This window comes from Ixodes scapularis, unplaced genomic scaffold (genome assembly GCF_016920785.2).
Source record: "Ixodes scapularis isolate PalLabHiFi unplaced genomic scaffold, ASM1692078v2 PGA_scaffold7__128_contigs__length_106722199, whole genome shotgun sequence".
Taxonomy (NCBI): Eukaryota; Metazoa; Arthropoda; class Arachnida; order Ixodida; family Ixodidae; genus Ixodes; species Ixodes scapularis.
The window spans coordinates 36,178,815-36,191,491 of record NW_024609882.1 but is presented as its reverse complement, the minus strand read 5'-3'; the positions used below and the strand labels follow the sequence as shown (position 1 = coordinate 36,191,491).

The following is a 12,677-nucleotide window of genomic DNA, read 5'->3' as shown; positions in this document are numbered from 1 at the left end:
ACTGAAAGAAAGCTCGTTACGAATAGTGATTGTGTCTTCTGAGGCAATATTTTAATTATAATTTTTCATTAGAGATGGGAACACGACAATGAGCTAACATTTTGAACAGTTCCCGGGCTCAGATGTTCTCGTCCGTGGTGTGGTGCAGCGTAATTTATATTAATTAGAGTACCTGCTATTTTAATTTAGCTTGATCGAGTTAAACACGCGACAATTATGCAGAGTGAAGCGGCTACATTCGTGCGAGACGTCTACTTAGATTCTACCGAGTCTTCTCTTCAGATACACCAGTGGACCGAAGGAGACGTCGGTTGCGTGGTGTGGGACGGCGCGCTAGTTTTAGGAAAATACATCGATTGCAGAAACTCCAAAGGCGAGTGGAACGCGCAGCGAACTGTGGTTGAGTTGGGAGCTGGTACGGGTGTCGTCGGCCTCATCTGTGCACATTTCGGGCAAGTAACCTATGAAATGAGCGATCTATTGATATATCACTTTAATTCTCTGAAATTTCGTTCCTCGTTAGTATAGTGGTCAGTATCCCCGCCTGTCACGCGGGAGACCGGGGTTCGATTCCCCGACGGGGAGACCTTTTTTTGTTTTTTTTTGTTTTCTTCCGTATGTTTTTTTTTTTTTGTTAGTTTCTGGTTTTGGATATCTGATAATAAGTGTGGAATACTTCATTTGATTTCATAAGATTAACGAAGAACGTTAAAAAAAATACGAAGACGGATATGTACAGCTACAGCGCGACAAACGGGGGCCCAGTCTATCAATTTTTTTCCCTTAGAATCAAAGGTATGTAATCAAAACTATACTTGTGGGCGGAAAGTACTCATTCACGTCACTAACCTAAGAGATAAAATTGGATTCCCTCCAAAATAAGTTCCAACTAAAATGCCAAAAACTGCCACTGTCGTGTTTTCGCTAACAGTGTCGCACAGTGTACACACGTCACACTTGTTGCCACGTACATATGTGTACACCTACAGCACTTCTTCAATCGAAAAACAAATGGTCGAAGTGCAGGCGAACTTGTCTGTAATATTTAAACCCTGAGACTGGGAAGGAACTTGGAGATAATTTAATGGAGTTTGCCCTGACAGGTCGCGCCATCTGGTGCGTAACTTCCGCAACGATGGGAAGTCCGGTTCGTCATTTGCGCCGTTAAAAATGCTGTATACGACCGTTTTTTTTTTTTTTTTTTCAGTCTGCTATTAGAATTTTATCATGTGTCATCAGCGAAGGCAACAAGCGCGAGGTCCTCGCTTTCCGTACATGTGAGGCCACGTGGTAACAATAATGTTTGGAGATAAAATGCTGCATTTTTTTCTCTATTCTATCTGCTTCTTATCCCTGACTTCTAACGACCACTTATATTATACTGTTTTTCTGTGATTGATTTGTTTTGTGGCGCTTCATATTGTTATTTGGCGAAGAGTTCCAGAGTGCTATTCGCAGATTTGCCGAGTTGCTATTTGTTGTTTGACCCAATCAAACACATTTCCGAGTTGCCGCAAAAGAAAGCATTCTGTATACATTAAACAAACAACTAAAAAAAAACTAAGGGTAGGCATGATTTAGGGAGTGCTAATCACAATGATTAGCACATCGAGACGGAAGAACTAAGGGTAGACATGATTAAGTGAGTGCTAATCACAATGATTACCATACCAAGACGGAAGTCATCCCGATACCTTGTTGCACGATTGCTATCTGCGTCAGTGCATTCAATTGATTACCCAAGGTATACCCGGGGCATTATGTTCACAATACCAAAAGAACCGCTCAGTTCTACCTCAGACAGACCAATCACTACGTTTCCAATACATGCGGGGACGTACGCAGTCAGAGAAGCCAGCGCCGGGCTTGGAAGTTAGCAACGAGGAAGGGGGCAGGAGAAGCGGACGACGCGCCGGCGACTTCCCATCGTTGCGCTTCTTTGCCGGTGGAGGCGCTGACTATCTCCCGACTGCAGCGCCTCCTAGACATGTGCTCCGAAGCTCAACCAGCGACCCCTAAAACTTATTTTTCGTTTGTGTGTGTGTGTGTGTGTGTGGGGGGGGGGGGGGAGGGGTCGAATTAACCAGGGGGGGGGGGGGGGAGTAAACAAATTAAAATTGAAAAAAAAAAATAAACATTACCAAGATTTTACTGCTTATAGAAGGTTTATTATCACTCCCTATACCGTGTGTCCGTACATTCGTCCAAAGTTCCTGTCACGAAACAACGAGATGTTGGCACAATCTGATCCAATAGTATCTACTGTGTCGATGTAAAATGCACTGGAAAATCGGGCGCCTGCACGTAGAAAGCTCACATTTTAAACGAAGGTGTATTTTAATCGTGGACGCATTCCTGTAAAATTTCTCGGCGCAGCCCCGTTCCTGTGAAAAGTTATAACAATGCATTTTTGGAAAATTAAACAAAAAAGTTTACCACCGGTGGACGCGGTCGTCCTCGGTGGTAAACCTTCACTGGCGATGCCTTTTTTTATTTCAGCATGTTTCCTGTTTTTATGGTCGTCTTTAAAAAGAGGGTTGAACCGTCTGGGTGTATAATAGGGTGCCCGCCTGAACATAGCAGACTGACTCGCCAAGAAACAAATGGTGTTTCGAAAACCAGACATAGAAATACAGATGAGAATGCCGCGATTCTTTGAAGTCTCCGATGACCACTATGACAGCGGCGCTTCAATACAGACTGCAGCGCGATCACTCCCTTGACAAACTGTGTCGCTTGCTAAGGCCTCCTCTTGCTTTGGGGGTTGGGATACTTCAGTCCCTCAACTTGCTTCATCTGTGGGGCAGTCTTTCGTTCAAGAAGGGCTTTCTTCTCGCACAAACCATGCCTTTAGCTTCGGGTCTCCCCACGGGAGCAATAGACCTTTCCAGAAAATCCCACGAGATTCGGATGTATGCTTGGAGGGGGGGGGGTGCCGACTCGAACGCTTCGTATATCCTGGTAGCGGCACAATTCATTCTTTCTTATCGTTAGGAGCTCGGCACAAACAAGAAAATAAAGCGAACGCAAAAGAAAGTCATCACATACTCTGTTTTCCCTTCCTTCTGCCTTCTTTGCGTCCTAAAATCACGAACGGTTAAACCAACTTCAACTTCGTTTTCGCTTCTTGGATAATTTCACGTGCCGTCCTTTTGAACGTCACAACGCGTAAAGCAGATGCTGGGGGCACCACATATTTCCGGAAAAGTCTATTACCCGACCCTCGTGGTTACTCAGACCGCCAAAACAACAACAAAAAGCGCAGCTGCAAGAAAAGAAAAAGCTTGAAGAAATCCTCGTGTTCTTTGGGAAACCTCGCTGCTCAAAATAAAAGCAAAACGAAGAAGCCGGCCAGGAAAACGACCAAGCAGATGAAGAGAGATCTCCCTGCGCTTGCGGCTAAGCAAACCGCAAACGCCGGCTTTGTTTTTTTTTTTTTTTTTTTTTTTTTTTTTGGGGGGGGGGGGGGGGATTTGCCCCGTTGTTCGGAGTTTACTGACTCTTTGCTTTACTTCGTTTTTTTTTTCTGGAATTGCGAGGGCGAAGGTTGAGCCGTGATTTGGTGGGTAACCAGCCGTAACAAGAACAGAGCCACGTGCTTGTCCTTAGCTAAGTATACGTGACTTGGCGGAGCTGAGCAACAACGGGATCACGGAGGGTAGGGGGGAGGGGTGCAGGCATTTTTCAGTCGGCCTTGAGCCAAACGCAACTGGGCTCAGCATATTGCCCAGCACCCCTTGGAAAATGTCAGCGGGTGCTCAAGCCCCGCGTTGCCTCCCCGGTTCCGGGGTCCCTGCAACTATTTGATCAGTGTTTGATCATAGACACCAGCAAGACTGCGCTCTCAATTAAACTACAGTGGTAAATAAATGAAATGAACTACAATGATAAATTTGTTTTGTGACAACATAAAAAAAAAGTAAAACGTTCGAAGTCAAAACATAACAATAAAAACAAAATACATAGAAAACGTTTCGTAACGGTCGGGGTTTTTCTTTTTATATCAAGGGCAACAATTAGCGTCGCTACGAGTCAACGCTACTACAAGTGTTACAACTGCTCTAATTTGTCCAGCTCGCTTGCACCTTTGCATTTAATTGCATTATAATCATAAGCTTAAAATGCAAGTCGCTCATCCTTGTTTGTGTTAGGCTGGTGGAAGCTGATGAAACGCGTTTGCTCTACTGACGTCTAACACCTGGTTAACTCAGTCGGTAGAGCGCTCCACTGGAAATGGAGAAGTCCCTGGTTCGATATCAGGACCCCCCCCCCAGGCGGGTTTTCTTGGTCGCGCACCAATCACCTAGCTGTGTTTGGAGATTTGTGTTTGTCCTTCTGTGTTTATGTTTGACCCCTTCTCCAGTGATAATTTTCGTCGTCTAATTTACGTGTTTTCTTTTTCATTCGCATTAACGTGTTACCTTTTTTTTAATGTGAAATATTTTCTCTTAAGTTTAACAACTATGCCCTGTTTCAGCATAAAAGCGTAATCAAGGATAAAAAAAAAAAAAAAAAAAAACTTGAGCACACACGCTAAAGACGCAATGTCACGGCGTATTCACTACATTTGGTTTAGCCGATGATCTCACGCAAAAGAACGGACTGCATCACCGTGCAAACTTGACGCTCCTTGATTTGCTTCATCGGCCCGTAGTGTTAGCTGCGCCCTTATACCTAAGGTAAAACAAAGTCAAAATTCAGATCTTAGGGTCAAATTAGCGAAGGGCCTATTGCCCCAGCAAGAAAAAAAAAACCAAAAAAAACCAGAGTGTTAGTTTTTTGACCAACTGGAGATTCGTCGTGCAACCGAAATCTCGATTGCAGGGCGCCTTTTGAGCAATGGGCCTACGTCAGATTCCGGGCACGTCAGACGGGATTAAAATCCTTCAAATGGTGACCCGTAGGCCAGCGCTTTGCCTCAGAGCCACCGATACTTTTTCATATATATATATTACTTCCGGTTAAAAGCCACCGAGGCGGTTATATGTAACAGTATATAGTCACACCATTCCAACAAGCCCCATAGTGTGATTTCAAAAATAATTTCTGAAATTCATAAAAAAATAAAGAATTCTTAGCATGCTGGAATTGCAACCGCCGGGATTCATTTCACAGCCTCAATTTCATTTGGGCATACCGATATACCGTGAAACGCGCGCAAAAGCAGCTCTGGTCCACTCACAGCCTCGCACTTGCTGTTTTTACATCTCTGGCTCGCTCACTGCGGGCATCCAGACATATGACACGCACATATCTGGTGCCATTTCCGTCTTTCATGTGGCGTTCCAAGCGGCACATGACGACAAATGCAAATCCAGCTGTTCTTGAACAGTTGTCGCTATCTGTATTTGATACTAGAAAACTGCAACTTGCCGTAGCTGGAAAAAGTGTGTGATTGAATACTGAACTTGACGAGAAATCTATCGATATGCACTTTCTGAGAAATGTAATATCAAAAAATGCTTTGTAATTTAATGCATCGCTATTTTCTTTAGTTGACGGGACTGCGTTTTTATAGCACGATAAAATAGCGCTATTTTAAACTTAATATCTTATTTAAAAATGTACATTCTTTGTACAGTTCATTGCTTACTTTTAATTCACTATATCCAACAGAACGTTCACGTAAATTGTCGTGGTAATTAGGACGTTTTAAGTTGAAAAAATAATTCTTCAATATCAGAAAACGTGGCTCATTAAAAGTTGTATATTAAACTAAGAACTAAAAATAACGTAATATCGACACATTAAAATATAGTTAAAGAATAGTTTTTTTAATTTGACATTAACTTCATGACTGTAGACTGCATTGGAAAAAAGTTATAAACATAAAAAAAGAACGAAAACGGCATTCACGGTGGGGTTGCACCTTAAAGGCGAACCTTAAGCGTCCCCCAATTTTTTCTTTCTGTCTGTGTAGGAACGATGTGATCATGACAGATTTGCCTGAGTTTTTGCCACTCATCACCAAGAACATTTCCGCAAACAAGGACCTTCTCAAAGGAAAAGCAGAGGCTCGGACCTTAAAATGGGAATGCGGTGTGCAGAACTTCCAGACTCCCGATGTTCTTCTTATGAGCGAATGCGTCTACTACGAGAAGGTAAATGTCCCCCGTGCGCACCACAACCTGGTCTACCGAGTTTGTTTTTAATTTGAATTTTCTTTGTTTATTAATTTTATTAGTCAGTGGAACCTCTCGTCAAGACCATGACTGAGCTCTGTGGCCCCCAAACTCAAGTGCTGCTTTCCTACGAAGATCGAGAGAGCGACGCCAATGCCGCCGCTCTTGAAAAGTTTTTGCAGGTAGGCCCTAGTTTGGTTAGTTGTCGTGTGTGACATGTGTGTCAGTTGTCGTGTGTGACATGTGTGTCAGTTGGCGACTGTGACATCCCGTGTGACGTTGTGACGCGTTTATATATTCACAAAACCGTCACAATGTATTCTGCAGTGGCCTCCTTACTGTGCCCGCCGGTGTGGTGCCCTTTCACGAAAGATGGCATCCCACATGAAAATAAGCTGCAGTTTCCAGCTAGAAATGAAGATTTAGCCGCATTTTCGGCTAAATTATACAGCAGCAGCTGGAAATCCTGTTTACAGCTGGAAATGGATGCTGCTCATGCTGGAAATCAGAAATTCCAGCTTGGAAGTACATGATCCACCTGGAACTTTCCCAGCTAGACGAGGAAAGATCTAATTTCCAGCAAGAAATTTGTTAATTTCTGGGTGGAAACAGCCTGGAATTCGGCTGGTAAAATAGATTTCTAGCTCCAGCCGTAGTCGATTTCCGGTTCCATAACACAGCCTGCAGCATTTCTACGTGGGATTAAGTCTCTCAAAGCTTGCTGTTCGGCTTATTTGTAATAACTATAGCACTAAATCAAAAATTAAGATTAAAAAGTGTCTACAATATTATGTGGCTCTCTCCGAATCAAAAGTTCAAACTACTTAAAAGTCTCATCAACAGAGTCGTCCAGACTTAACCATTCCAGGGCAGTGACACAGTACAGGCTCAAAAATAACTGCTGTCGATATTCTTTTTTTTCCTGGGGCAGTTCACGATTGGAATGAACTCACAAACAATATTGGGATGTTGCCAACTTTTGATCAGTTTGTTACGGCAGTTGACTTCTATTTTTTATAGATTGTTGTTTGGTTTGACTAGCGTTTTGTGAAATTTATGTTGTAGCCACTCCTACTATGCTCCTTTAGTGGAGCTAGTGGTATTCGAAATAAAAAGAAAATGAAAGCCGTTTATAACTCCTTGTAACGCCGGATTAGAGCGCAGCTCTTGAGGAGGAGGATAAAAGGGTACTGAGGGATAGGTGACCCTCTGAAGTGACGTGACCTCGGGGGAGGGGTGGGGGGTCACGTGACATCATGGAGGGGTCACGTGACCTCAGGGGGTCACGTTCAAGGAGGTTATAAATAACTTATATAGAACCTCCTTGGTCATGTTACCTCAGGGAGGTTACGTGAGGGTAACTCTCATAACCCTCGTGACCCTCGTGAGGGTAACCCTTTTGAAGGTAACCATCCCTCGCAACCCTCGTGACGGTAACGCTCCTGACCCTCGTAAGGGCAACCCTTGTGAGGGTAACCTTCGTGATCCTCGTGAGGGTAACCCTCGTGAGAGTAAGCTTCGTAACCCCCACGAGGGTAACCCTCGTGACGTCATTATAGGAAACCACTCATAATGCAACGCGCGGTTACGCCGCTTGCATGCAACGTGTTGCATTCAACGCGCGGTTACTCTGACGCCGACGGCGACGCCGCTCAAACCGGAAACGGGCGCGTAAGAGCTTTGCTCTAAAATAAATAAAAGGAAGATAAACGCTATTCACCTCAAACAGTTTCTTTTGCTGTGAAGTTTTATGCCCGTCCCCTCAGTAATGCTCCTTGGGCCCCGAGGGTATGGAAATAACAATAAGGACCCATTCTTCACGCAGTTGCGTTTCGCGACGTTGCGGCGGCGTGCGCTTCGGATGCCATGTTAAAACCTACTCCAACTCCCTGAACTTTGACAAAAAGCATGGATTTCCTGGCAACGTAGTCAAACGCCCTCTGTGTGAGCGGGCCTAATGTAGAGAGTTCTAGCACGGCGGTAATGCCTATAATACGTTTAATCACCTATGTTGGGCCGTAGCGGTCGTTACGAGCCGTCCCACGCACGACATTAGAATAGCTTCGATTGCTCTTAGCATCCCCTGCGGACACGGTATCAACTAAAGTTTACGTGGAAATCATCAGAGCCTCCCTCCCGACTTTGTGCTCGATTAGGACGAAATCTATAAGCAGTAGCAAACACTGGCTTCTGGCAAAACATTTTACAGCTGGCCGGGATAGCGATCAGTGGGTCACACAGAATCGACGACGACAGTTCCTGTGTTAATTGTGTTGTCCCACTGAGTGGCAAACATACTCGCGTTGATTTATTTGTGAAACCTAGATAAAAACATGGCCGCGAGCAGCCGCGGCACTGATTATTTGACGGGTGGGAGCGGAGGAGTGGAGCTCGACGCCGATTGGTTAGCGGGGAGGTCTGTGACCAGAGGGTTGGGCGAGGAGGAATGAGGTAGGCGAGGAGGGGCTCGACCACCTGTGCGCACTGAGGGAGGGGAGCTCAAGAGTATGGAAGGCTCTGGAGGATCGCCAGGTTTATCAGCCCGATTAGCGGTAGTATCGCTTCATTCTAGGAGCAACTATTAAGTGTACACAGTGTACCCGTTAGACTTTCTGAAGAAGAGAGCGCCGTGAACGTAGGCGCCCGGCGTCTGTAAACTCGGAGTATCGGTAAACGTTTGTGATGCTAGAACCTTTAACGTATACAACACAAACTGCCTTGCAATTTGCTATAACTTGATGTTTCGTCTTGCATTTGATGGCCTTGTTCGGTCCACAGGCGTGCCAGGCCAACTTCCTGGTGGCAGACGTTGCTGAAGAGGAGCACCATCCGGAGTTCACGAGCCACGACATTCACATCCTCAGGTTGACACCGAAAGGGCAATAAAAAGCCGTGAGAACATTATTGAAACCGCGACAGGTCATTACCTTCCCCGATGGCGGTCTTCCTCCTTTGTTTTTGTTTTTTTAGCGGTGTTGAATCATCGTGCCTTCACTGTTTGCATTGTTCGTTCGTCTTGGGGTCGCAATGTATACACCCAACACTCATCCATATGGTGATAAGGGGATCGAAGAAGTATAATCAGAGTCGGCTTGGCAGCGCTGCAACATTTCCGTTGCAGATTCCTTTCGACGCTGTTTTTTGTGGGGGCGTGATCAATCGCAGTACTTAGCGGGTGGCGACCTTCATCACGTGCAAATCATTGACCATTTGGGCTAATCGTGGGGCATTGTCACAAACATTTTGAACGTGCTGAGACTATAGGGGCGTGGGCCTATCCCGTAAAACATACTTTAGCGATGTTTTTGTTTTTCGCCAGTAACAAAATTTAGCTCTTGTAGTCACGCGCAGCAGGATTGCCAACGCACGGGCCACTTTTGGGTGCCACCATTTCTGCATGGATGCGACCAGCGCATCAAAATTTGAGGGGACCACTTACGCTTTCAAGTTGTTGTACAAGGTGCCCCCCCCCCCCCCCCCTTTCACCTTTTCCTCTCAAAAAAAAAAAAATGCAGTTTTTTTTTTTTTTTTTTTTTTTTATTTGCGAAACCACATTACGTTTTGCCGAACGCTCATTCTCCGCCCAGTTGTATCGCTAGACGTCCGAACCAGTTACCAAAGTTTCACCAATATATAGACGTCATCTTGTTCAAAAGTCATAAATGTTTTTTTTGTTTTTTTTCTAGAATGTTCAATGGGAAAATAGCGGTCGACAGCGCTCTATGGCGCCAGTTACGAAAGACGCAAAAATTGGCCCCAGACTTTGGCATAGGGTTCGAACCTCTAGCGCTACATCTGGGCGGAGAATGAGTGCTCGGCGGTGCATAATTTATTTTTGCGACGAAAAAAAAAATATATATATATATATTTTGGTGGGGACACGCCGGCCCAGCCACAACTGACCTAAACACATTGAGTTAGAGGCGCTGAGTTAAAGGAATCTTTTTTTTTTTTTTATCTTTCTGCTTCACCCGAATCGCTTTCCATGCAGTTTTCTTTATGACCTTCTTGTTGAAGTGTCCCTTAGAAGGCATCTCTTCAGCTGGCAGCGTAAACCTTTATTGTCACTCCAGGACAACCGCTACATTTTCAGCGCCGACCTGAGTAGAAAGGGAGAGGGAGGGTGAAAAGGGAAGTGTCCTTAAGGGCGGACCACTTTCCCCGAGCGTTGTTCAATGCTCATGGGAAGCGCGGAGCTGCAAGGGAGAAGCCGAAAGCCCGAGAGTTCCCTTCGATGTCGTCACACTCCCTCTCAGCTCTTCTCGTCGCACTGACCGCGCTGGTATGAAGTGCGTTCTCTTGAAAGCGCGTTTATGGGTAACACAACCGTAAAACCGAGAAGTAAATGTGCAGAACGTCATCTAGAGCCACGCGCTCGTACAGCGCTGCACATAACGTCCCTGGGTGGGCGTTCTTGGCTGGCGTCAAAGGCCTGCCAACTAAAGGCCTCCTTTACTGGCGTCAAAGGCCTGCCAACTGAAGGCCTCTTTTACTGGCGTAAAAGACCTGCCAACTGAAGGCGTCCTTTACTGGCGTCAAAGGCCTGCCAACTGAAGGCCTCCTTTACTGGCGTCAAAGGCCTGCCAACTGAAGGCCTCCTTTAGTGGCGTCAAAGGCCTGCCAACTGAAGACCTCCTTTACTGGCGTTAAAGGCCTGCCAACTGAAGGCCTCCTTTACTGGCATCAAAGGCCTGCCAACTGAAGGCCTCCCTTATTCCAGAAAGCTCGTAAATTCCACGACGTAGCCATTGAGCGCGCGGCTGCCTGGAAAATGCGAGGAGCAGCGCCGAACGGTTATCAATATGGTAGCGCAAAGCCACTTCTGGGGTAACCCTTCAGCCAGCGCCAACAATACGCGCAATGGCCTCTTCGCGAAACAACTACAAACCGCAACAGACAAAACAAAAAAAAAAAAAAGGAGGCTACCGGCGCGTAAAATGTTGTTCTTTAAAAAAATTAAAAAAAAGAACAGAAAAAGCGCGTTTGTGTTTTCCGATTTTCCCTCTGGGGCATTGTGTGGCGCTGCCGGAGATAGCCCCTGCTAGCTGCCTCTTCAATGATCTTCTTTCCCATCTACAGCGACCACGTTCTTTCGCGATCTGACAGGCTTTGTAGAATAAAGGAGGATATGCTCAAGGACGAGAGCGGCGAGGGCTACTCTCGTGCACGTGGCCGCTTGTAGTCCCGCTGCCACATAGTGCGGAGTTTGAGGGCACCCATCACGACCATGTCCAGGACTTGGAAGAGGACGAAGAACGACAGGCCCAGGTACATGCCGTTGATGCCGCCGATGTTGCTCAGGACGCGGGTGCCCTGCGACGAACAAGTCGGCACTGTTAACTTTGCGTCCGACAGTTGGCGTGAACAGTTTTAAAACGCGAATAAAATAACGCAGATAGGAGTAAGACAGGACAAGCACTCGTACTATATGCCTTACGTGCATGTCGTCCTATCGCGCAATTTTATTTGTTTTGAAATGCACCAACTAGCCCAGCGACCGTACTTTGCTAGATTACACTCCTATCATATTTTTGACCAACATATTAATTAATTAACGCTGCTAGTTCGGTGCACTGAACGGCGTTCTTTATAATAAATCACACAGAAATGTTTTCAACAAAAATAATCTGATTCGACCATATTTGTGGTTGGCCATAACAATGTTGCAATACCGAGATGATGTAATTCAAATTCTTAATCAAGATTTGCACGTGATCAGCAGATTTTTCAGTAAGAAAACTTGACTGTAAACTGAGTCTGCGCAGACCGGAGAAGACACTTGAAATCGAACCATGGGGTTACGGCGGAAGTTACTGGTGACACTTCGTTAGTAGTTACTCTGGTTCTAGTTCTTCTTTCAAGGGTCCCCAAGCTTATGTTCCACTGTTCTTCTCTCAAGAGGTTTGTTTATATGACCCTGGCGCTTATAATATGGATTGCAATTTTTTTTAAGCAACAGATGGCACGTGTTGAAGTAGTGAGAAACCACGCAAGCTTACGTCATACTTGGGTACCGATCTGATGTGCTCGTATGCCAGGGTATTGAAGTAGACCACCAGGCGAGCCAGAGGCCTGTTGGAAACGTCGTCATTTACCGAGTGAATTGGTCTATAAGAGCACAAGTTTTAACGGGAAACAGTTGACGGCTTCAAAGACAGCAATGAGGCGTTTATGACGTGGGGCGAGACGCTGCAGTTTTAACTTTTAAATGGGTGATTAAGCCACGGCAGAAAGAGTACAAAAAGTGGTTCGTCAGTTAGAGTGATAGAGGATGCCAATTTAGTTCGTCTTGGATTCTTGTAACACCGTATTGGATGAGAATTAAAACTATGCAGTATAGCAGTTTAATCTTGTGCTACCCCAAATTCCAATTTTCGGACGAACTCCATTGACAGTAGAAGCTGGTGTATTGCTATAATTGGTAAATTGAACGTGAAGTATAATCGCTTTCTTGATTGAAAATAATTTTCAAATTGGAGTGCAAACTGACAACCCAACTGTTATTAAATGCAGTATTGCTCTAGACAGCCTCCCCCGAAAAATTCTCCTATGTAA

At 45.3% G+C, this 12,677-nt stretch overlaps 2 protein-coding genes across 2 annotated transcripts in view; one reads left to right on the top strand and one right to left on the bottom strand.

Moving 5' to 3' along the window:
- The first annotated feature begins 96 nt into the window (after positions 1–96).
- Positions 97–9,026, top strand: LOC8028539 (protein-lysine methyltransferase METTL21D). The gene is made up of 4 exons (XM_029988213.4): positions 97–452; positions 5,921–6,101; positions 6,185–6,304; positions 8,901–9,026. Exons 1-4 carry the CDS (start codon positions 217–219, stop codon positions 9,006–9,008), a joined length of 645 nt encoding a protein of 214 aa, XP_029844073.3. The 5' UTR covers positions 97–216; the 3' UTR covers positions 9,009–9,026.
- A 2,083-nt stretch (positions 9,027–11,109) lies between these two features.
- The window catches only part of LOC115327245 (amiloride-sensitive sodium channel subunit beta-like), a 63,138-nt gene continuing 61,570 nt past the window's right edge, over positions 11,110–12,677 (bottom strand). Inside the window, exons 8-9 of the mRNA XM_042286209.1 lie at positions 12,122–12,194; positions 11,110–11,435 (exon numbers count right to left, since the gene is read on the bottom strand). Of these exons, the coding sequence (XP_042142143.1) occupies positions 11,277–11,435; positions 12,122–12,194 (232 nt within the window). The 3' untranslated portion in view covers positions 11,110–11,276. The remainder of the gene's footprint in view (positions 11,436–12,121; positions 12,195–12,677) is intronic.

What these genes read in the sequence shown, in the direction of transcription:
- LOC8028539 (XM_029988213.4), top strand. Translation starts at nt 217, where the DNA reads ATGCAGAGTGAAGCGGCTACATTCGTGCGAGACGTCTACTTAGATTCT. An exon ending in CTCATCTGTGCACATTTCGG is followed by an intron (nt 453 to 5,920) that starts GCAAGTAACCTA and finishes CTGTCTGTGTAG; the next exon opens with GAACGATGTGATCATGACAG. An exon ending in CTCTTGAAAAGTTTTTGCAG is followed by an intron (nt 6,305 to 8,900) that starts GTAGGCCCTAGT and finishes TTCGGTCCACAG; the next exon opens with GCGTGCCAGGCCAACTTCCT.